The sequence below is a fragment of the Conger conger genome, chromosome 12 (assembly GCF_963514075.1).
Source record: "Conger conger chromosome 12, fConCon1.1, whole genome shotgun sequence".
Classification (NCBI taxonomy): domain Eukaryota; kingdom Metazoa; phylum Chordata; class Actinopteri; order Anguilliformes; family Congridae; genus Conger; species Conger conger.
In genome coordinates this window covers 45,891,754-45,916,848 of record NC_083771.1, presented here as the reverse complement: position 1 = coordinate 45,916,848, position 25,095 = coordinate 45,891,754, and the positions used below count along the sequence as shown (strand labels likewise).

At 45.2% G+C, this 25,095-nt stretch overlaps 2 protein-coding genes across 3 annotated transcripts; both read right to left on the bottom strand.

Annotated features, from left to right (window-relative positions):
* Window positions 1-1,649: 1,649 nt before the first annotated feature.
* LOC133142180 (dynein light chain 1, cytoplasmic-like) lies at window positions 1,650-7,308 on the bottom strand. Of its 2 annotated transcripts, none has more exons than XM_061263239.1 (3): window positions 7,177-7,308; window positions 4,240-4,377; window positions 1,650-3,324 (listed from the first exon to the last, which is right to left on the bottom strand). In XM_061263239.1, the coding sequence occupies exons 2-3, from the start codon at window positions 4,369-4,371 to the stop codon at window positions 3,187-3,189; spliced, it is 270 nt and encodes an 89-aa protein (XP_061119223.1). In that variant the 5' UTR covers window positions 4,372-4,377; window positions 7,177-7,308; the 3' UTR covers window positions 1,650-3,186. The 2 variants fall into 2 exon arrangements, with proteins under 2 accessions (XP_061119223.1, XP_061119221.1); XM_061263237.1 differs by lacking the exon at window positions 7,177-7,308 and adding an exon at window positions 5,926-6,069.
* Window positions 7,309-9,711: 2,403 nt separating this feature from the next.
* On the bottom strand, window positions 9,712-23,564 carry LOC133141411 (DNA polymerase beta-like). Its single transcript, XM_061261946.1, has 14 exons — window positions 23,356-23,564; window positions 22,028-22,085; window positions 21,438-21,504; window positions 19,744-19,818; window positions 19,061-19,119; window positions 18,910-18,959; window positions 17,568-17,619; window positions 17,404-17,458; window positions 16,635-16,707; window positions 15,933-16,003; window positions 15,356-15,442; window positions 14,475-14,539; window positions 13,191-13,330; window positions 9,712-11,589 (listed from the first exon to the last, which is right to left on the bottom strand). The coding sequence occupies exons 1-14, from the start codon at window positions 23,414-23,416 to the stop codon at window positions 11,495-11,497; spliced, it is 1,008 nt and encodes a 335-aa protein (XP_061117930.1). The 5' UTR covers window positions 23,417-23,564; the 3' UTR covers window positions 9,712-11,494.
* Between the last annotated feature and the right edge of the window lie 1,531 nt (window positions 23,565-25,095).

The window sequence follows — 25,095 nt, the reverse complement described above, 5'->3', positions numbered from 1 at the left end:
CGGTGAACACCTTCTCTGATGCCATAGGAAGCCAAGCCATACTCCGCCAGCCAGTCTGCCCACGGTTTGCAGCAGGACGTTCAGCAGGCCACCATTTCTGTTTAAATGAGCGTTTCGCTTCGTTGTGTCGGGGCTGAGCGTGGCACAGGTGTCCAGGTTTTTCAGCCAGTGTGCGACTTAAAAACGAATCACTGGTGCCAAAACACACAAAACAATATCCTTCATTCAGCAGCCGCCAATTACGAAAGTCAGGTGTGCAAAACGAGGGTGGAAATAAAAACCTACAGGATGGCAGATCTCCAGGAGCAGCTCTGGGCAATCTCACATTGATCTCATGGCCTTAAAGGTACAATAGGTAAGGTTTCCGTGTTAAAATATTGTTACAGGACCACTGTGAATCCCTTCCTATCATTGAAAAAGGCTCACTGACATGTGACGTGTTTTTAGTAAAATAAAAAAATCGGGGTTTCAAAATATAGTTGACAGAGAAGGGGGAGGGATAAACGGTGTTGCGGTTTGAGGGCGTTTGTGGCTCTTCCTCTCTTGACTGCTAGAAGTCCGAAATTACCTGTTGCACCTGCAAATTCAGCTCTTGCGTGGGAACACCTCATGAACCGTCAGGACAACCACCAGCCCTCCAGGACCTGAGCTCGAGATCCCTGGCCTCTGAGGCACACAGGTAATCAACACCTGGTCTGCTCAGTTTGATCCCCAGAACAATTGGGCCAACATGTACAAAGCCAACCTCTCATTGCAAAAGACCAAGATGATACCATTGGGATAAAACTCCTTTTTTTATTTAAGGGAATGGAGGATTCTTCTGAATTTGAAAATACTGTGTGTGCATGACAAAATGTGTCTCTCAACATTCCTGAAGCCACAATCACAATTTTCAAGACATAACTGAAAGCTTTTTTTTGGGGGGGGGGGGGGGGGCATTTCAACTGCAGACTCCAGTAAATTTTCTGAAACCATGTCTACAGGGGGGGAAGGAGGGAGGAGTTATACCTGGGTGTATACCATCGTTTGGGTTGGGGGGGGGGGATTGAACTGTACATTTTCTTTGTTGTGGACCAAAATATTCATGTGACAAGTTAAGAAATTGAGCCCCTATGCAGGAGGTCAAATGTATTACGATACAATCGTTGAGCCGTGAACATTTACTCAAGGGACAGAAATTATTAAAGTGAAGTGACTTATTACAACATATCAAATGGCTGTAATTCCCGTTTGGTAGCCACAGTGCTACTTTCTGGCAGAGGTGCCAAATCCAGGGATCAGACAGTGAAAGTCCTGCAATGCACTTCCTCCGCCCACTAACATGCACTTTTAATTTCACCAATTAGTTCCATCTTCTGGCCAAAGAACTGTGCGCCAATTGAAAGCAAATCCAGGTGAATGGATCCTGGGTACTGGGTACTTTCTGAACCTGGATTTTACACCTCTGCTTTTATTCTTTTCAGCTCAGGAAATCCGATTCAGTTCGGTACCTGGATAATTGGACCACGTTCCTCTCGGAGTGTACAGGAGGAACGCATGACATGGAGGGGCTCTCCGGGGTTCGTCAGAAAGGTTATGATCGGTTGCTCTGAAGTGTGTTTGCGAACAACTATATTTGAACATGTCTTGCGTGCGAAGCGTCCACCGAATACAAGTACACATTCATTTTTAATAGACCTCTAAAGTAAACAGTTCACTAAAGACTGAAAAGAAAGAACCGTTTTCCGCAACCATTTTCTCAAAGTGTGAATGCCATTTAACATTACCGCCACTCGCTCCAAACACGTGCAAGACAAAATGGAGGCCACACAAAAAAAAACCAGTGCATTGTGGGAAGGAAGGCAATCAACAGACAGAAAGAGGAAATTAAACTATATAAATTCAAGACAAAGCCATTCCCAATTCCTAAACTTGAAACTTCCTGCACAAATCTGCCTGAATGTAGATCTGCAACTGCCGTTTCTAATAATGTCAGGTTTTGCTCCTTAATAGTGAGATGCAGCACTTAAGTTTGTAGGTCAGGCTGGATCCAATGCCACCGGTCTCAATACTCAAACTGTTAGTGCCGCCCTGTAGCACCTTTCAATGAGGAATCGGATAACTCTCCTTGAGCGGACCTACAGATAACTCGAGGCAAAGGACAGCATCTTTTGTCACAACGCTCCACTTTATTTGTAGACGGTCCGCGCCGTGGTGATCTCGGGAACTAACCGAGCACTCGGCGAAAGCTTGGGTTTCCTGCAACGCGAGACGCCTCGCCAACGAGGGGGGGGAGAGAGAGACAGCGAGAAAGAGAGAAAGAGAGAGCGAAAGAGAGAAAGGGAAACACTCACGTTAAAGTCAAGCAAACGGGCAGCAGACTTGCCTCTCAGTGTGTTGTGCTGAAAAGACTATTGGCACAAAACTAAAACTTTTGAAACGGCCCGTGGCTATTCACGCCAGGCCCAAAGGAGGAAGAATGCTCAGTCCTAGATTCCATGCATCAAAACGGGACTTGCTGAACTTGCAAATTCTCCCCAGGAATGTGCATATGCATATGCACACGTCTACATTTAAACATACCCATACATCAGCAATGACCAGAACAAAAGAAAATGTACTCCTGGAGCCTCCTCCCTCAGAGGCACCTGATGGAAACACATCCACTCTTCTAGGACAGCATTGCAGGACAGAACTCGTGCCAACAGCCCCACGGTCCATCGACTTTCACCCACACATATCTTTACCTACAACTCATTTCCTATATTCCCATCACTTCCTAGATTCTCTATCAAAAGACACCTATCCTAAGGTATATTATAATTTCTTTAAAAATATACTTTTTTTTTTTTCCAACCAAATGCAACATGAAATCAAAACGAAAACCACACTTTGCTTTGGAGTTTTAGAGAGAAAAAAAAAAAGCGAAAAAAAAGAAAAGAAATTGTTTTTCTTTTTTACTTTTTTTTTTTTATATATATATATATATGAGTGACAAGTTATATCTGCTGTGTAGAAAAATCAATCAACAAAAATAAATACAAGTAAGTTTTTACAGGACTGTTTCTACCATACAGGAACAAAGGTGGAGAGAGCAGCACAGAACATACAGGTCCCCACACCAAGACTGGGGCTGTGTGCCGAGTCAGTCTCATTACTGGTCAGTTGAGCGTTGAAGGCTTGCTTTGACGGAGCTTGGAGCCCCCTTCACCCGGACTTGAACAGCAGAATGGCCACCTGGCCCAGGTAGAAGTAGATGAAATGCTTGGTCTCGTGGGTGACGTAGCTCCCGAAGTTCCTACCCACAATGCAGTGCCAAGTGGGATTGTACTTCTTGTCAAACTCCTGGCAAAAAAATACAAATAAAAAATACATTAGAAAAAAAAGCAGCGTTTTTAAAATATTTGGAAAATTGGTTTGATGAGTCACTGTTTAACCAACTGTGTGGAAAATTGGGCGGTTGCATCAACCGCTACACACTGCGTCTTTAAAACGCGATCGGAGCACACCAACAACCCGTGGACAGCCTATATTTAGTATGCCATTTTAGACAGGCATTCATTGCCCAATTATGCTAGATAAACGGTCGAGCAAAATGCAATAACTCATCGTTTTATACGTTTCATAAAGAACAAAAACCCATCAAATTCTATTAATAAGCCTTTTCTAGTCGGTTTAGATTTTTTTTTTTTTTTGTTCCTGTACCCTCAAGAGAAAAAAGGGTAATGTAGGTTCTTATATCACCCACTGCAGGAGGAGGACCGGGTTTGAGTCATGTGACCACCCTGTCGCTTATGTAACGTGCCCATTTGCATTTTTCGCCAATCGACTGCGTGCCTCCAGCGGGCGAACAGGAGAGGATGGGCACGCAGAAAGCGCCCCCCCGGCCCTCGCGTGTACAGGAGCCACCGGCCCGCCCTCGTCATACGTGTGGAGAGGAGCGGACACGCGTGTGCGGAGGGGCTTAGAGCCAATCAAATGTCCCCGGGGAGCGATCAAATCTGACAGCGCTGTGACCTTCGATAAAAGGAGCATTATTCCGAATAAAATCGAGCGCCGGTACTTTGGCGTTACAGGCGGTAAGAGCCGAGACGTGCCGCAGAAAGCACGGCTCCAGCTCGGCCGCTCTCCGCTCACCAACGCCATCGTCCCCTGCCCGAGCCGTTTTAAAACGTCTCCCACGAGTCTCGCGTTTTCGCCGCCGCGGAGATATCGCATCGCGGTGGTCATGGAGAACACGGCCGCATCGTCTGGCTCTACCTTCTTGATGTACGCGGCGATGTCCTTCTCGATGTTGTACTTCTCCAGGGCCTGGGTGGCGCACTCCACTGCCTCCTGCTGCATCTCCTCAGGCATGTCCGCATTCTTGATGACCGCTTTTCTGTCCGACATGGTGCCCTGCGCGGGACAGTGAGAGGAGCCGGAGCCCTGCCGTCAGCCAAGGCTCACCACCGCAACCAGACCGCTACAGGCAGTCTACACCTCGTCCGTAACTGCAACCAGACCGCTACAGGCAGTCTACACCTCGTCCTCAACCACAACCAGACCGCTACAGGCAATCTACACCTCGTCCTTAACCGCAACCAGACCATTACAGGCAGTCTACACCTCGTCCTTAACCGCAACCAGACCGCTACAGGCAGTCTACACCTTGTCCTTAACCGCGACCAGACCGCTACAGGCAGTCTACACCTCGTCCTTAACCACAACCAGACCGCTACATGCTATCTACACCTCGCCCTTAACCGCAACCAGACCGCTACAGGCAGTCTACACCTCGTCCTTAACCGCAACCAGACCGCTACAGGCAGTCTACACCTCGTCCTTAACCACAACCAGACCACTACAGGCAATCAACATATCGTCCGTAACCACAACTAGACCATTACAGGCAATCTACACCTCGTCCTTAACCGCAACCAGACCGCTACAGGCAGTCTACACCTCGTCCTTAACCGCAACCAGACCGCTACAGGCAATCTACACCTCGTCCTTAACCACAACCAGACCATTACAGGCAACCTACACCTCGTCCTCAACCGCAACCAGACCGTTACACGCAATCAACATATCGTCCTTAACCACAACGAGACCATTACATGCAATCAACATATCGTCCTTAACTAGACCATTCGACAACCTACACATCGTCACATAGCCCTCAGGTGCAACTATACCATTACAGGCAATCCACACATCGTCACATAGCCCTTTCCAAAGATTCTGTCATACATCGTGCTTAAGTTAAATGCTAAGCGTTACCAGTAAGATAACCAGTACAAGTGTGTACCTTTAGTCCCAATATAGACAAGATACTTTCTTGACCATGTTGTAAACTAGGTATCCAATGTTCTATATCAATACAATTATTATTATTATTTTTAAATCAACTAATCTTTATAATTTCAAACCTCAAAAAGGCTTAAACACCAATATTCATCAATGTGGTTCACTGATTGCATAACTGCTGCCACCTTTTTTCCCTCCCCACCTAAGCAAAAACACCATGCCGATGTGGTTTCTATGGAAACGTATCAGGCAAAGCTCATCAAGTTAGCTGGCAAACTATTCGTTCGCCAAGAACGCTTTTTCCCCCAATCAGAGCGTCGCAGTCAGAACAGGGTTCGAATGCTGGAAGAAACCACTGGATGAATCACACATTTTCGACCATTCTAAAGTATCCCAATAGCCAACCAATCTCAATCACGTTAAGATATTGTAGCAGTGAACCTAAGCGTTGCTAGCTCTAAAATATAAAAATGCTGAAAAAAGTTTCAACACTAATTTTTAGGCTTTTACCACAGGGTGGTTTGCAAGCCGAGGCTATTATCCTATACAGAAATGAATGAACGAATGAATGAATGAATGAACACACACATCCTGCGCTCATGTCCACTACTGTCATTTCGCTTCTCCTTCTCGCTAAAATTACAAATCGATGCCTACCGTAGTTTTAGTGTCTGCTGGAAGTCAGTTTAGTATTCCTATCAGGCAACGATTTTCTCGCTTGCAAGAAGTCCAAATGCTGTACTCGCCCGGTGTGCTGATAATAGTTTACTTGCAGATAGATCCCACCCCCTCCATCCCTAATTGGTTATCACGAACTCATACGCTCGTCCCATTGGTCGTTTCCAGCAACTTTCCAGGCTTTTACGTCTGCATTTTATTTCAGACCAGAATCCTTTGCGATTCAAAGACGCTGGGTTGTTTCCATGGCGACATTTTTCGTCGATTTACACACTTCCTAACAACGCACCTCATATGACACGTGATGCGAATTAGAAAGATGAATCATGAAAAATATCACTCAGCAAGTAACGTTAGCGTTAATCTACATACGATACATAAAAACATTTCGGTTCCTGCGCGTAAAATTCTAAAACACTGAGAAATTCTAGGACATTTTGTAATCGGTCTACGCAGTACCGTCATGGTAGCACTAAAATCTATCGCTAGGACCTGTTCCCTGCGTTTAAAGAGTTAATACACCGCACCTGGCAACTTACTGTTACAAAAATAGTTTGTGTCAACAATTAAATTAAGCAATATGTTGCTTCACTGCCTTAACGTGCTGAAGTGGAAGCGTTCGATTGGGTTGCTACGATTTCCATCATTAACCTAACTACATTACATAACTCTCGCTTCCTCCAGCACACCAATTTGGTTCCTATGGAAACGTCCCCTCGACAATCGTAAATTGTGTTGGCTAACGTGGTCTATCCAACATCATTTACCACCGAAGGGTGCCTCCGCATGCATTTGTATGTTCTGCAGCGATCCATAAAATAACCGTAAATACACAGAGCTAAGGGCAACTGCCTGAGTCACAATCATGTCTCGGGTTAGTCAAGTTAGGCGAAGCATTGCACCAATACTATGTGCGTTTTCGCTATTTGCTAACGAGGAAGATCAATGGACAACGTTGGCTAGTCCAACATTAATTGTTAGTCCAACTTATTTCAGGTAACTTAACGGTGCAACTGTAACTTTAGCTAGCTAGATTGTAGCAAATGATGTTGCTACAATCTAGCTAGCTACACTGTAATGCTAACGCAACATAAAATGTTACGAATTCGGTGGTTTCATATTGTAATTCTATCCTATGTCCAGACGTATGCACGTCCTTTATTTTGTTCTCATTCTTATAGGTATTCCCATTCTGTGTGAAAGATACACGGTTAGCTGTTAGCATCTCACCGTTTGCGTAGTACCGTTGTTTAACAACTGTCAATAACAGCCAACAACGACTCGAGTATTCCCGCTGGGTCTGTATACTCCTGTAGAGAGAATTCAGGGTGGAGTTTTCTCGAGATATAACCCTTCTTGTTCAGTACACTATTGGCTATTGGAAACATTCACTATTGTGCCATTGGCTGTTCAAAGCAACTCTCCAGGTTTTTATTCCCGCAATTTATTTCAGACCAGAAGTCTTTGCGTCTGAAGACGCCACATTTGTATCCTTGGTGATATTATGCAATTCATTTGGCCCCATCCCGCAAAATATTTTATTTATTTATCTGCAATTACCTGTGTTATTCTGCTTTTAGCACAAGTAATTGTACACAAGATGGTAATTGTGGTAAAATACGTAATTTCCCTAGCAAGCAGAATTTGGGCACGGCGTGGAATCGTGAATAAAATTTGATTTCTACTTTGTCAGACTAGTTCAGGCAAAACAATAATTCAGTAATTTAGCTCGGCCAATTGTCAATGATTTAATAGTCTAAATGTACTGCCAAATGTTCTTCCATAAATAGTGCCCAGTTCAGATGGCATAAAGTGTACTGTTCCACTCCACCCTCATGCCACCTATCTCAGAATTGATAGCATTCAGTACAAACACACAAGTACACACACACACACACACACACACACACACCTTCAGTCCTGTTTTGGTGTTGCAAGCTCAAAATTTATTTAGAAGAGATTTTCTACTAGTGGAGCTCCAAGGGACAGTTGTACCAATGAGTGAACCAGTGAAATAGTTTTCAATAAAGTGTACTTTGCAATCTGCTGCCACGGGGATGAACAAGAGAACTAGAGTGATTTCTGCACATCCAAAGAGACGGATGGAATGGAAGCAAATTAGTTCCATTCTCAGGCTGCTAAATCAGAAGCCATAATGGTATGATGTCAATGCACAATCCACAACACTTATACAATTTGAAGAATCTGGCCCTGTAGGTCCTCTAAATGTCCGGAAGTCCAGGTACATGAATAACAGTGGACAGCAACTAGCTGAAAATTCCAGCTAAGAGCAGCTGGGCTTCTAAGATGGTTTTCAACATTTCTAGCTGATCGTTACTGGTCTGTGGCTGGTCAAAGCTGGTCTATAGCTGGTGGAGTCAGCCGGTGGTGAAACTGGTGGACTGGCTGACTATCGAGGCCGGTCACCTGGTGAACAGCTGGTTAACCAGCAAAAAGTGTTGAAAACCCAGCTGGACCAGTTTAGGCTGGATTCATCTGGCATTTGTTTAGCCGGGCACTTCGCTGAGATGCACGTCTGAGCCCACAGGCAACAGTGACTCATATTGGGAAGGGGGTAAGGAGACGGACCAGTGTTCCACAGCATAAACAGATTCATCCTTAGTCATCCTGCATGTCATTACTGACTGCTGAAAGATAAATTCAACGCACTCGCTAATAAACACAACAAATTTATCAAAAAAGGTTTACCGAATTCATTCTTGTGATCAGCACCCAGGGATACTTTAGCCATGCTATCCTGAAGCATCCATCCATCCATTATCTTGACCCACTTATCCTGAACAGGGTTGCAGGGGAGCTGGAGCCTATCCCAGTATACATTGGGCGAAAGGCAGGAATACACCCTGGACAGGTCGCCAGTCCATCGCAGGGCACACACACACCATTCACTCACACACTCATACCCACGGGCAATTTAGACTCTCCAATCAGCCTAACCTAACCTGGATGTCTGTGCATGACTGTGGGAGGAAACCGGAGTAAACCCACGCGAAAACAGGGAGAACATGCAAACTCCACACAGAGAGGCCACGGCCGACTGGGATTCAAACCCAGTGCTACCCACTGCACCATCCGTGCCACCTAACCTGAAGCAACACATTTACAATGACATTGAAAGTTATGGCTCATCAACCCAACACATTCATTTAATGCCGGGTCAGCAAGGTTTTACTGAAGGTTTCCTGCTCCTCAATACAGGTCAATAGGCGGCCTGTAGCGTAGTGGTTAAGGTAAATGACTGGGACACGCAAGGTTGGTGGTTCTAATCCCGGTGTAGCCACAATAAGATCCGCACAGCTGTTGGGCCCTTGAGCAAGGCCCTTAACCCTGCATTGCTCCAGGGGAGGATCGTCTCCTGTAAGTCGCTCTGGATAAGAGCATCTGCCAAATGCCAATAATGTAATGTAATGTAATGTAATGTATTGCTCCCATCATTGCACTGCCCCTGTGCAATTCTGCCACCTCAGTGGAATGCTCCCAGAAGTGTTACATTCAAATAGTACTGTATACACAATGGGTTTTCCCCACATACAGTGTTTGGTGTTTTTAGAAAACTATTGTTGTGGGACACAGTTTTGTGTCATTGGTGGTGTGGTACACTGGGTGCTGAATAAAGACCTTGAAATACCATTTAGAAATAAACCACAGGTATGTAAACCACAGGTATGTTGCCAGGGAGTCAGCATCCAGCTGTGCTACAAAGGTGCAGGTTTGTTAGACGTACAGAGATAACATCAGCAGGGACATTGTTGTTACCACGTCTTTATTTGATGATTTTTAGTTTTACTGTAAACCCGAAATAAATACAATAAATACATTTCATGCAGAAACAACCCGTCATTCTGTATTTTACAGTGCACAGACAGTATTATTTTAGTATTGCAGGTAAAGCACTTTTTTATAGGCTGAAGCACCAGAATTGAATAAAATGGGGGGGGGGGGGGGGGGGTAAGAGCAGTCGTCTAGCAGTCAGAGAGATGCCAGTTCGAACCCCTCCTCTGGTTGTGTCAAAGTGTCCCTGAGCAAAACACCCAACCCCCAATTGCTCCCAACAGGCCTGGCATGGCAGCCTATCGCCAAGTGTGTGTGAGTGTGTGAATAAGAGGCATTAATTGTAGAGCACTTTGGATAAACACGTCTATTTACCATGGTGCTTTTCTTTGTCGATGACTCCTGATTTCATAACTGGAAGGTTAACAAATACCCATAAGATAATCTTTGTACCCTGATGTTGTACCACTTTTATAATATAAAAAAGCCAACGTTTAATGTGTTCCAGTGGTAGTGTGGTAGGGTCACTCGAGGAAAAATTTTCAGTACTGTTAAACTCAGGGTAGGGCCGATTTCTTATTTATGGAGAGGACAACACAAGGGTTAAAAACTGATATTTTTACTGGATATTATTGGCTTACTGAGTTCTGTCACAGAGGGAGAGGATTGTGAGTGTGTGTTCTGTCACAAAGTGAGGGGATTGTGAGCGTGTGTTCTGTCACAGAGGGAGAGGATTGTGAGCGTGTGTTCTGTCACAGAGGGAGGGGATTGTGAGCGTGTGTTCTGTCACAGAGGGAGGGGATTGTGAGCGTGTGTTCTGTCACAGAGGGAGGGGATTGTGAGTGTGTGTTCTGTCACAGAGGGAGGGGATTGTGAGTGTGTGTTCTGTCACAGAGGGAGGGGATTGTGAGTGAGTGTGTGTTCTCTCACAGAGGGAGGGGATTGTGAGCGTGTGTTCTGTCACAGAGGGAGGGGATTGTGAGCGTGTGTGTGTTCTGTCACAGAGGGAGGGGATTGTGAGTGTGTGTTCTGTCACAGAGGGAGGGGATTGTGAGTGTGTGTTCTGTCACAGAGGGAGGGGATTGTGAGTGTGTGTTCTGTCACAGAGGGAGGGGATTGTGAGTGTGTGTTCTGTCACAGAGGGAGGGGATTGTGAGCGTGTGTTCTGTCACAGAGGGAGGGGATTGTGAGCGTGTGTTCTGTCACAGAGGGAGGGGATTGTGAGCGTGTGTGTGTTCTGTTACAGAGGGAGGGGATTGTGAGAGTGTGTTCTGTCACAGAGGGAGGGGATTGTGAGTGTGTGTTCTGTCACAGAGGGAGGGGATTGTGAGCGTGTGTGTGTTCTGTCACAGAGGGAGGGGATTGTGAGCGTGTGTGTGTTCTGTCACAGAGGGAGGGGATTGTGAGCGTGTGTGTGTTCTGTCACAGAGGGAGGGGATTGTGAGCGTGTGTTCTGTCACAGAGGGAGGGGATTGTGAGTGAGCGTGTGTTCTGTCACAGAGGGAGGGGATTGTGAGCGTGTGTTCTGTCACAGAGGGAGGGGATTGTGAGCGTGTGTTCTGTCACAGAGGGAGGGGATTGTGAGCGTGTGTTCTGTCACAGAGGGAGGGGATTGTGAGCGTGTGTTCTGTCACAGAGGGAGGGGATTGTGAGCGTGTGTTCTGTCACAGAGGGAGGGGATTGTGAGCGTGTGTGTTTTCTGTCACAGAGGGAGGGGATTGTGAGCGTGTCGTGCCTGTCTTGCGGTGGTCCCCGCTCACTCGCTGCGGTCCTTGGGCTCCCGGTACCTCCACAGGATGTAGTCGAAGACGTCTTTCTCCGAGTCCACGGGCAGAGGCTCCCCTGCGATGCCTGCAGCAGAGAAACAGAGTGAACACACTAATCATCCATCCATCCATTATCTTTACCCGCTTATCCTGAACAGGGTCGCAGGGGGGCTGGAGCCTATCCCAGCATACATTGAGTGAAAGGCAGGAATACACCCTGGACAGGTCGCCAGTCCATCGCAGGGCACACACACCATTCACTCACACGTTCATACCTACGGGCAATTTAGACTCTCCAATCAGCCTAACGTGCATGTCTTTGGACTGCGGGAGGAAACCGGAGTACCCGGAGGAAACCCACGCAGACACAGGGAGAACATGCAAACTCCACACAGAGGGGATTCGAACCCAGGACCTCCTTGCTGTGAGGTGGCAGTGCTACCCACTGCACCATCCGTGCCGCCCACACTAATAATAACAAATAATAATAATAATAATAATAATAATAATAAGAATAAGAATAAGAATAATAATAACAGTAATAATAGTAATAGTAATAGTAACAATAATAATAGTAATAGCAAACTATATTTGTATTGTACGTTTCAAAACAGTTACAAAGTGCAGAATAAAATAAAACCCACAATACAAAGCAGGCACATAGAAAAAAAGAGTACAAAGGAATAACAGATAATAACAGAGGATAAATGCCAGCTAAAAACAGCATAAAAGAAGAGTAAAATGTAATAAAATAAAAATGAAAATTAAATTAATTAAGATAAATAAACTCATCCAAGAATAAATAAAAGTATTATAAAAGTACACTTCTTACATTTTAAGAAGTGATTTAAATGAAGACACACTAACATACTGAGACCACTTCTGTTAAAAATCTCTGACAAAAATTGAATAAATGCTAGGTCTCAGGGATTTTGTGCGGTCATTACAAGGTGAACTTTCACATTACTACAAAAATAATCATGACTCAACTAGCACTGTCAGCAGATGGAAAAGCATATTGATGCGTTTTTACAGTTGAATCAGAATCTCCCTGCACAGTCCCTGATCTTTGCACTTGTGTTTACACTCTCATGTGGCTGCAAACGTAAACAATGCCTTTCCGTAGGTCTAATTTACCTTACAGTTACTCAGCTGACACTTTTATCCAAAGCGACTTACAGTTGATTAGACTAAGCAGGGGACAATCCCCCCTGGAGCAAATGCGGGGTTAAGGGCCTTGTTCAAGGGCGCAACAAGCGCACGGATCTGATTGTGGCTACACGTGTCCGACTACGCCAGCTCGTTCCGCTGATGTGTGCTCCATGCCACAGTCAGCTAATGATAGAGTGCTGGCTACCCTGGCCACAGCAGTGGCTACCGCCCAGTCTACACGTTAACCATTAACCTTTATTTATCTCCCAGCACAAGCAGCTGTACATCAGAGTGTCTCTCACGAGCTTCGTGTTCTTTATCGGGAGAGAGTTTCTGACATCTGACAGGCGGACACACACTGGCGCATTCACACTCAGACACAGCGCCAGCGGAACCCAACTCGGACTACCACTACTAGCGCGATTCAAACCAGATCTGGACAAATCAATATCCATATCCAATTTTCCCCGGTTGTGGAATGCCACAGTCGACGCACAAAAAGACGAGGCGTAAACAGGGCCCTGGGCGACTCACCGGTGACCCCCAGTGGACGGATGGTGTACTCGTTGAGAGTGAAACCCTTCTCCAGGGCCCGAGTCCTCATGCTCTTGTTGAAAATGTCGCTTCCAGTGAAGTACAGCACTCCACAGTAGTACTGATCCTTAGGGATCAACCTGAGCGAGAGAGAGAGAGAGGGAGAGAGAGAGAGGTAAAGAGAGGTGTAAAGAGATGTAGGGAGAGGGAGAGAGAGGTAAAGAGAGAGGGAGAGGGAGAGGTAGAGGGAGGTAGAGAGAGGGAAAGAGAGAGGGGGGGGAGAGGGAGAGGTAGAGAGAGGTAAAGTGGCAGAGAGGTAGAGAGAGGTAGAGAAAGGTAAAGAGATAGACAGAGGTAGAGAGAGGTAGACAGAGGGGGAGAGAGGTAGAGAGAGGTAGAGAAAGGTAAAGAGGTAGAGAGAGGTAGACAGAGGGAAAGAGAGAGGGGAGAGGGAGAGGTAGATAGATGTAGAGAGAGGTAGACAGGGAGAGAGAGGTAAAGAGGTAGACAGAGGTAGAGAGAGGGTGACAGAGGGGGAGAGAGGTAGAGAGAGGTAGACAGAGGTAGAGAGAGGTAGAGAAAGGTAAAGAGGTAGAGAGGTAGACAGAGGTAGACAGAGGGAGAGAGAGGTAGAGAGAGGTAGAGAAAGGTAAAGAGGTAGAGAGAGGTAGACAGAGGGACGCAATGTTGTGATGAGACAGGAGGAGCGAGGGAGGTATGACGTTGGGACGATAAAGAATAAACATAACGATGGAAAAGATGACAAATCAATCAAGGCTCGCTCAGTGATTCTGTTCCATGAGTCGTTAGCAATGACTGCAGGGAAGACTACAACAGAAACAATTCTCTTTCTTTTTTTGGTGTGTTTTAGCATTACATCAATTCCAAGCATGGAATAGCCAATCAGGAGCATGGTACAGTCAATCAGAACCATGGTACAGCCAATCAGAAGTATGGTACAGCCAATTAGAAGCATGGTACAGCCAATCAGAAGAATGCTGGTATAACCATACAGTCTTCAGAACTGCACAGTTGCCAAAACAGTCGTGAAGACCGTTTGATCACAGGCATAAGAGTATCCATTCAGGTTGAGAGTCTTGTCTCAGTGCATTGTGGGATTGGGGAGAGTGGCTGCCAATTTCATTCTCTTACTAGATTTTAAAGGAATCCAAGTAATCATCATAGTCTTTTCCATATCTGGTACAGTTCAATTTTTGTTGTATTTTAAATATGTAGTTCAGCCCTGGTCACGTATGCTGTAGGCCGAAGAACGACCCGGTTCACCTGATATCAATGCGCCGGTAAAGATAGTCCTCTTCCTCCTTTCCACGTGCCAATTGACAAACTCCCTGAAAAATGGGGGGGAGGGGGGGGGGGGAGCAGAGAGAACATACCATTGAACTGTAATAGAAGAGTTCAATGGAGCATACAGTATGACATGAGATGTTAATATCATGTTTCACCACCAGGGGGCGACAATGAGCACTAGAACTTGGTTAAACAGCAGAATTAATGGGCGTCAATGGCAGCTGTTCATAGCTCAGTCAGAGATAATCATTTTTTTACTGTGAGTGGGAGAAAATTCACAGACGGATAACAATATACGATTTTCTGTGCTCTTGGATTCATTAAATCATGGATTTTTACTTCGGTAAAAATAGCCTAACAGTAATGCGAGACACCTAGCTGATGGCTAGTGGACAACGGGAAGGTTGCGTCACGTAGCCTCAATGCTAGTGGAAATGCTTTGAAAATGAGATTATAAAACAACCATCGATTGCATCTCAGCTTATAATGATGTATTTGTTATAAACATTAGACCATGTAACAGTGACAGTAATGCTCCAGTTGATCGAAAATGGATGAAATAGACTGCGATTACCATTTTATAGCATTTAGCTCCATTGACCGCCATGTATTCTACCCTGTTAACAATTCGGTCACACTGCCCCCTGGTGGTAAAATCGTAGTACTGCACTATTTCTTTCGTTCCAGTGCAGTCAACGGAGATGGCACGGCTTTCTCTATAGGCTTTGGTGTGACAATCTTAGGGTGAAGTGCATTCACTGATACCGAAGTATAGCCCAATACTGACAGCTATTAAAGCGTTATTATATAGTTATTACCGATTTATTACGGGTCAGTAACACACATTTCAGCCTCACCATATACTTGCTGTCTCCCTTGGAGAGTGTGTCCGTGATGAAGCCCATTGACTCAAAATGATCCACGACAGCGTGTAGCAGTCTGGGCTAAAACAAAAAAAACTAAAACATTAAATGCACAAATCGCTGCATGCACACAGACAACAGGTGACTACTGATGCATATTACAAAGTATGTACTAAGTTTTACACACCTTCATTATCAAAATAAATATATGGCAAAATATTGGTGTTCATATTTAACCAAAAGGCATTTCTTTAATTCATGTATAAGGCCAAAACAAGAAGAAAAACAATGGCTGGCGCAGTCTCATAAATAAAGTGGCAGTGGAGGTACATATTTGTTCAGAGTACAGTAATGTCTTCGACCACAAAGGATTGCGTTTTCCAAGCAAAAAAACCCCAAACAAATACGTTTCTCTATTGCTATTTTATGTATCTTTTTGGGTACCAAGCAACAAGCCTTTGTACCCTTTTCGTACCTTTATTTCTGCGAGGGTGCAGAAACGAAAGGAACCCAGTATCTCACAGATCGGTGGTTGTCTGATCCCCCACTCCCACAGCTCAGCGTGACTTACCTGCTTCTCAGACTGGGAGGTGAAGTCCGGATGGGTCAACAGGATGTCAATATCCCCACTGGACTGAGCTCCTGGTAGAGCACACACAGGCGCGTGTACACACACACACACACACACGCACACATGCACACGCACGCACAGACACAGACACACACACACACAGAAACATTTTAATTCTTTATTTCGGTCGACATTCAGAAATATATTTCAGCTGCATTCAGTCCTTCAGTTGAGTAGCAGAAAGCAGAACACCATTTTGTAACTGACTACACACACTCATGCTTGCACCTGCAGCAAGGATCCAGCTGCCATCTTGCCACCAACTGCTGGTGTGCGAGTGTGTGTGTGTGTATGTGTGTGTGTGAATTGGTGAATGAGAAGAATCAATTGTACAACGCTGTGGATAAAAGCGCTGTATAAATGCAGAACATTTACCATTTACACAGACACACATACACACACACGCACACACACACACACATACACACACACGCACACACACACATACACACACACGCACACACACACAAACACACACACACACATACACACACATGCACACACACAGACACACACACACACGCACACACACACATACACACACACGCACACAGACAGACACAAACAGACACACGCACACACACAGACACACACACACACACACGCAGGAGTCATTCACCGCCTGTCCCAGTAGTGTCTCACCTCTCCTGTAGCTCCCACAGACGGTAGCGATGTACTGGGCGTCCACCATCTTCAGCTCCTTCAGGATAAGAGACTGAGCAGACAGACACGAAATCAGCCTGGCATGAGCACAACAAGCAGTGTGGTAGCGTGTGGTTTTGAATGCAGACCACGCCGACCACGCCCTCCACAGCTGCTTCTGAATGCCATATCAAACCCCTGAACACCTTCTGCACAGCCACACCCCTGAACACCTTCCGCAGAGACAAAGCCACTGAACACCTTCTGCAGAGCCAAAACCCCTGAACACCTTCTGCAGAGCCAATACTCCTGAACACCTTCTGCAGAGCCAATACTCCTGAACACCTTCTGCAGAGCCAATACTCCTGAACACCTTCTGCAGAGCCAATACTCCTGAACACCTTCTGCAGAGCCAATACTCCTGAACACCTTCTGCAGAGCCAACACCCCTGAACACCTTCTGCAGAGCCAATACCCCTGAACACCTTCCACACAGAGACAAAACCCTTGAACACCTTCTGCAGAGCCAATACTCCTGAACACCGTCTGCAGAGCCAACACCCCTGAACACCTGCTATTAAAACCCTTCTCAACTTTCTCAATTTTCTCAAGCAAAGCCATAAAAACCCCTCAGGATGTGGGTGGAGCTGCTTGGGCCTGAGACTGACAGGCGTCACTCATTGTTCTGAAACATGGCCGTGTGTTCGGTGGCCAGCGGATGAGAAACACCAACAGGACAGACAAGGGACAGACAGATGATATAACACACCTCCATCTCTTTCATTTCAGCCCGGGGAATCCTCTTCTCAAAGTCCTCAAAGTACCTGCAGAAAAGCACACTTTAATGGGCCAGAACTACCGTTATTTGTTTTTAGTTCATTTTGTTGTACTTTGGGAACATAAATCAAACACTCTGTTACAGCAAGCACTTACTTGAGTCCAATCTGTTGATGATGATTAAGTTTGTGCTGGATTTTCTTCAGATCTGAAGACAAAAAATAAGCAAAAGTTCATATAAAAAGTGACATGTTGTGAGAAAAATTATTATTATTATTATTAAATTATGCTGAATAAATACCGAACTATAATAACTAATATAATATAAATGTAATAATTAAATGTATAATAAATATTGAAATATAAAAAAAAAAAAGTTGTATTATGTTTACAATATTGAAAACTAGATTCATTCAAATACAACTAACCATCAAACTATCTAACAAACTATCAAGGTGTAACAGAATATTAGTGTAATAAGCATACGCATGTGTACGCGTGTGTGCGCGTCTGTCCATCTGTCCGTGGGTGAGAGGGTCCATAAATGTGCGCGCACACGTGTATGCGTGTGTGCAGGTGCCTGCGTTCTCGTGGGGGCGTGAGTGTGCGTACGCGTGTGTGCAGGTGCCTGCGTTCCCGTGGGGGCGTGAGTGTGCGTGAGCGTGTGTGCAGGTGCCTGCGTTCTCGTGGGGGCGTGAGTGTGCGTACGCGTGCGTGGAGAGACAGGTGCCTGCGTTCTCGTGGGGGCGTGAGTGTGCGTACGCGTGCGTGGAGAGACAGGTGCCTGCGTTCTCGTGGGGGCGTGAGTGTGCGTACGCGTGCGTTGAGAGACAGGTGCCTGCGTTCTCGTGGGGGCGTGAGTGTGCGTACGCGTGTGTGCAGGTGCCTGCGTTCCCGTGGGGGCGTGAGTGTGCGTACGCGTGTGTGCAGGTGCCTGCGTTCTCGTGGGGGCGTGAGTGTGCGTACGCGTGTGTGCAGGTGCCTGCGTTCCCGTGGGGGCGTGAGTGTGCGTACGCGTGCCTGCAGGTGCCTGCGTTCTCGTGGGGGCGTGAGTGTGCGTACGCGTGCGTGGAGAGACAGGTGCCTGCGTTCTCGTGGGGGCGTGAGTGTGCGTACGCGTGCGTGGAGAGACAGGTGCCTGCGTTCTCGTGGGGGCGTGAGTGTGCGTACGCGTGCGTGGAGAGACAGGTGCCTGCGTTCTCGTGGGGGCGTGAGTGTGCGTACGCGTGCGTGGAGAGACAGGTGCCTGCGTTCTCGTGGGGGCGTGAGTGTGCGTACGCGTGCGTGCAGGTGCCTGCGTTCCCGTGGGGGCGTGAGTGTGCGTACGCGTGCGTGCAGGTGCCTGCGTTCCCGTGGGGGCGTGAGTGTGCGTACGCGTGTGTGCAGGTGCCTGCGTTCCCGTGGGGGCGTGAGTGTGCGTACGCGTGCGTGGAGAGACGGGGGCCTGCGTTCCCGTGGGGGCGTGAGTGTGCGTACGCGTGCGTGGAGAGACACATACCGTCCAGCGTCTGCACCCCGTCCTCCACGTACTTGCGAGCGGCTGCAGGGCTGCAGGCAGACACGAGACGCATGAGACGGGCTGTGCTAGCGATACCGCTCAAACCCAAAAACAGCCCGCAGAGGGGAGGGAGCCCCAGAACAGGACATACCCAACGCCTGTGACCCTGGTCAGCAGGTTGATGGAGGTGCTGGTGTCATCATTGCGGATCTGCATCGAAACAGAAAAAGGGCTAAATAGCACTTAGGACACTATAGCAGTGTCATTTTTACCGAATGTTCTCCACGGTTTATTGCTTTGGGGGTCATTCGACATTGTCAAATGTCATTCGTGGAAATGTCATTAGAGCTCTCCTCTGAGTGGTACAAGCTCTACTCTGATTGGTAGAGCTCTCCTCTGAGTGGTACAAGCTCTCCTCTGATTGGTAGAGCACTTCTCTGGCTGGTTCGAGCTCTTCTCTTCTCTTGTGGAACCATGTGGCTTGTGAGATGTACCAGGGATAAAAATTGCAGCCACACTCCACACAGGCTTGCAAGGTGTGAAATGGCAGGAAAGTGAATTGATGCGACGCCTAAGGTCCAAAACTCTGCAGGATGCGATCGGTACAATTATAACTCCAGAAGCACAACTGCCAATTCCGGATTGAGGGGGGAACATGAAATGTTTTTTTTTTTTTTTCAATAGAAAAAAAATAAAAATCCAAAGCTTTAGCCCGGGGGAACAGGGATGTCAACACCACGCATGGAGAGTTCCCATCACGACCACCTGAGACCCGAGGAGCAGAATGAAACCCTTCCTCCCCCTTTCCTGCCCGTCTCACTGCCCACTGCTCACCCTTTCCAGCTTCCGCAGTTTTCCTGTGGCCAGGAACTCGTCAATCTTTTCCGCAATCTTCGCTCCGACCCCATCCTGTTCAAACACCAACACAGCACCGCCAGGCAGGTGTCAGATTAATGCTTTATATTCAAAATCTGACATCACTGGCCATTTGTTTCTTGACTTGAGTAGTGGTAATATAAAATTTGGCCTTTTTGCCTTTTCATGATTCAATGTGCTGACATTCGTTTTTAATAATAAGCATGTTTATTTTTGATTCCCACAAAATATGCATTTGAACATGAAAATATTTGTATTTTTACACTTTATTGAACATGGACATGTATTCCATACGTTTTCTACTTTTCCCGGGGGAGTTTGTGTGGTTTTATTCTATCTTTAGTTTGGTTTATTTAAACAATAAGCGAATGCAACAGGTTTGGTGCACTCGTCCAAACGCTGGTAATTGGCTGTAAATTCCGCATAATAGTTTATGGATTTAAAGAGAGAAAAGAAAACTGAGCCTTGCACTATAACCATTTCATGGGTTAGTACTAGTAACGCCAAAACCCACAGAGAAAAAGCTGTGCCGCCTCCATTAGCTGGAATACAGTAAAATACAGTAAAATACAGTAAAATACAGTACTATAATTTCACCATCGGGGGACGGTAGCGGTATTGCTAAACATAGTAGAATTGAATACATGGAAAATGCCCATCATAGTTTATTTCAAATATTTTCGAGCATTACAATCATTGTTACACTGTCTAATGATTTTAACAAGTACATAATTATACGCTGAGATGTAGTCCATGGTTGTTTTATGATCTCACTTTCAAAACATTTCCACTAGCAATGAGACAACAGTCCCGTATTCCACTATCCAACTAGCTAGCTGTCTAGCATTCCTGTCAAACCATTTTTACTTTTAACCTTGTTACTATGACATCACTGGCCGGGCCCGCCCTTAACTGAAGCGGAATGCCCCACTACCCACAGCTGTGAATTCCTAATTTAACGAAAAAGGTTCATGGAAATTATGGCTTTGAGCAGTACTCAGTAACCTGGGGCACATTCAGGAGAACCAACATTACTATGCATGACATTTGCATTTAGCGTCCCTTCCTATCCAGAGCGACATATTGCGTCTTAAATCGGCAACAGGCCTGAAAAGACCTGTCAGCAGGTATGGCGCTTGAGTGAGTGATCGTTAATGCGGTTCCGCAGCCTCGGCTAATTACACAGCCCACTTTAGCACGTCGTGAAAAGACACCCACACACACAACAACAATCCTTTGGAATGTTCCAGAACGTTACAAGCCGTTCAGAGTGACCTTCCTGTGCAACTGACAGAACAATGAAAAAGGGAACATTCAAACTTAACCGGCTGGAAGAGTAAGATTCAACATAACATGACATAACACAACACAACACAACACAACACAACACAACACAACACAACACAACACAACATAACACAATGATGAGATCAGGCCATTCAGCCAGCAATGCTCACCTTTACCAACCACTAAAGTGTACCTACTGCTTAGTTTGCCTAAAAGATAAATAGCATCTGGTCTTGAAAACCCCCAGAGTTTCTGCCTTCAATACATGTCTTGGCAAGCTATTCCACACAGTGCCCACTCTCGTATCTCTTATATGAATAGTTGAATAGATGAGCTCTAATATGTGTTGGACCGCTGACTCTTACCAGTTTCTTAGCCTCAGTGCCACTCTTGATCTTCTGGGGGTATTTGGAGATCACGGAGGCAGCCTTCCTAGAAGACAGCAGAGACAGAGCACACACCGGCTTAAGCCAAATATAACTGGGCACTTGGACATTACAGTGCCCCTTTCTTTTCTTTTCTCTAATCAGCACAATTGTATTGTTTTATTTTGAGCAAACATTACATTACATTACATTATTGGCATTCAGCAGACGCTCTTATCCAGAGCGACGTACAGTTGATTAGACTAAGCAGGAGACAATAGATTGGATTGATAGATAGATAGATAGATAGATACTTTATTTCCCTCGGGATCAATAAAGTATCTATCTATCTATCTATCTATCTATCTATCTATCTATCTATCCTCCCCTGGAGCAGTGCAGGGTTAAGGGCCTTGCTCAAGGGCCCAACAGCTGTGCGGATCTTATTGTGGCTACACCGGGATTAGAGCCACTGACCTTGTGTGTCCCAGTCATTTACCTTAACCACTACCTTAACCGCAAGCGCTAATGTTCCGAATAAATTAGATGCATTGGTATGTATCAAAATGAGTCGGTACTCCAACACTTACCTGTACGCGTTATACTTATGGATTGCCCTGTTCACATTTTTTTCATAATTGGCTAATTCTAGGAGGAAGAAGTGAATGAGCATACTTTAATAAAATGCACAGTCCTTACAACAGTTACAATGATTGTTTTACCAAAAATAAAAAAATGTACACACCATGGATACACCATCACCATACAAAAATACAAGACTTAAATTAAGTAAATACAAAACAAAATGAAAAATAACAATTGACGATTACACAAAGATCTTACAAGCAGCACGTCCATTGACAGTTTTCATAGCCTTCTTATTATATGCTAACCATTATTGTGCATTATTGTGCAAGATTTAACAGTTTTTATATAATACTGTTCCGTTCTTTTTTTTTATAATAAGAAGAAAACAATATTTTCATTAGTAAATTTATACCTATGTAGATGGAAGCTAAAATCATGATTGGATTGATATTTTTCTCAATGTTTCTTCTATATTTTAAGAATCCAAACAGTAAAAAATTGATAAAGCAAAAAGAAGTCGAAATATTTTCTAATAAACATGGTAACATCGCACAATTTGTGGCTGTACTTGAGCAGTTTCCGTTCAGATGTTCCTTACATTTTAGATTTTTGAGAAATGTGTTGCAGGGCAAAACGTGTGGCTAATTGTAAAGGAAAACAAAGCGAAAAAGCGAGTCCAAAGGGAAAAAAGGCTTTATGAGCGAAAATATAGGTACCACGAGGGGGCGACTTCATATCAATTGGCGGAACTAGTAGCTCGAAAGCTGACCCCTTGGGTCTGTCCACTTCAGCTCAGCCGGTCTGTCAGTAGGATTATACACGGGGACACGCTCCATATTCTTGTCCAATCAGTGATCGCACAAGGAGGCTTTAAATATTACGCAACACTGACGTAACGTACACTGAACAGCTGTCGCCAAACCACGGCGAAGAAAGTTGCGCTTATTGTTAAAAGTACAGCAAGCGTAAAAACATGTGCCGATATCAACGAACGATATCGACGTACCCAGCTAGCTACATTCCTTTTAATGTATGAATGGAAATACCCTTACTAGTTAACGTCTATATCACGCAGAAGCTATAGCTAGCTGCATTAGCTACCAATCCGCTTAGCTCACCAGTTGTGGCTAGACTGGTATAACTAGTCATCAGTTCAGCGTAGGCTGATTAACGTGAAACTCTTCACTACGATCTAACGTTATCCTAAATTAAAGGTTAATTACTAAATTAACTAAATTAACTGCTGTGATCAAACCAGACATACATACTTTGCAAATCGTACAGCTACCTTGGTAGCTAAACTGACTAATATTAGTATTCCATCACATACCTGTAAGGAAGTCCGTAATTCCCTCGTTTAAAGATTCTTGAGGCGCTTTTCTCTTACTCATTGCTGTCCAATTAGCAAGCTACTTCTTTATGACAAATCGACTAAGCTGACATACAACTGACTGCCCTACTCTTTATATCGCAAACCAAAGAGAACTCCGGTTATTTTTGACAGATCATCGGATACCGAAGCCGAGCCACGTCACGTCTGGATGTACGTGTTATCTCGCGTTGACAGAAAGCAGATGGCTTTGGGACAAGACGTTTCTCCGGTCGGTCTACATTACATTACATTACATTATTGGCATTTGGCAGACGCTCTTATCGAGAGCGACGTAGAACAAAGTACATACCCATAACCAGGGATAAGTTCGCTGAAAGACCCTAGAGGGAAGTACAATTTCAACTGCTACCTGTACAACAAAGATAAGGACGAGGGCCAATTTTTTTCTTTTTTTTTTTTCTTTTTGAATAAAGAAACAAACAAACAGAGCAAAAGTGACCAAAGTTAACTATCCAAACACTGCTTACCTAGCCAACTAAAAATACAGATACACAAAGCAAGTCACAGAGACAACAATTAAGGTTCACAGGGAGGTAGGGAGGGATGGGGAGAGGTGCTGCTTGAAGAGGTGTGTCTTCAGCTTGCGCTTGAAGGTGGGGAGAGATTCTACAGTTCTGACCTCAACGGGGAGTTCATTCCACCACCGTGGAGCCAGAACAGACAGTAGTCGTGAGCGTGAGGTGGAGGTTCGGAGAGGGGGAGGTGCCAAGCGGCCTGTGGAGGCTGAACGAAGAGGTCTGGCAGGGGTGTAGGGTCCGATGATTTTTTGTAGATAAGCTGGGGAAGACCCTTTAACTGCTTGGAAGGCTAGCACCAATGTTTGGAATTTGATGCAAACCATGACAGGCAGCCAGTGGAGGGAAGTAAGCAGGGGGGTGACGTGTGAGTATTTGGGAAGGTTAAAGACCAGACGAGCTGCTGCGTTCTGGATGACGAGGTCTACGAGAGACTGAAAACATAGTGAAAGTAGTGTAACAGCTATTACTATTGTTGATGTTGTTGTTGTGATATTTCTGCAACACTAACGTGGTCAGTCAAAATGATCATGACATAATCTATCCTACAAATTAAACTCAAGTCATTCTATAGTCAGCCGTTGACACGTCTGAAAGTGAACGCTTTCTTTGGTGCTCCGTTAGCATCCTAAAGCAAAATGTCCCATCATTGACCTGCAATCATCAGTTGCATTTTCCCACACTTTTCCCCCGGTGGTAAACATTTGTCACATTCCAGAACTACTGTAAAATACGTTAACTATTTCACCGTATTGCATACACCTTTTAAACAAGTGAAAAACGAACAAATATGACTTCCAGATGCTTGTGTAAATTTTAAAGTAAAAAATGATCTTGTCAAGGCTGAGGTCACTGAGATTCAGTTGATGTATACAGTGTGGAAATCTTATCTCGTATTGGGCATGGAGATAAACACAGAACTGAACCCACAAAGGCTATATTCTACATTTTAGACTATTTACTGTATCCTAATATGGATGATCCAAAATTAATCACAACTTGTATCATCGGCAAATAAATGGTAATTACAGTGTTCAATCTGGTCACAAATCTTATTTATATAAATGAGAAAAGGCAAGGGACCAATAATTGATCCTTGCGGATGTCTAAGCTTACTGAATCGCATATGATAATCAGGCACGTGCACAGATAGGGTTCCAAG

Excerpts from the sequence above, each read along its gene's own strand:
- LOC133141411 (XM_061261946.1), bottom strand. The coding sequence starts at position 23,416 with ATGAGTAAGAGAAAAGCGCCTCAAGAATCTTTAAACGAGGGAATTACG. Across the intron at positions 18,960-19,060 it reads ACCAGGGTCACAGGCGTTGG|CCCTGCAGCCGCTCGCAAGT; the intron begins GTATGTCCTGTT and ends GTCTGCCTGCAG. Across the intron at positions 17,459-17,567 it reads CATCAACAGATTGGACTCAA|GTACTTTGAGGACTTTGAGA; the intron begins GTAAGTGCTTGC and ends GCTTTTCTGCAG.
- LOC133142180 (XM_061263239.1), bottom strand. The coding sequence starts at position 4,371 with ATGTCGGACAGAAAAGCGGTCATCAAGAATGCGGACATGCCTGAGGAG. Across the intron at positions 3,325-4,239 it reads TCGCCGCGTACATCAAGAAG|GAGTTTGACAAGAAGTACAA; the intron begins GTAGAGCCAGAC and ends TTTTTTTGCCAG.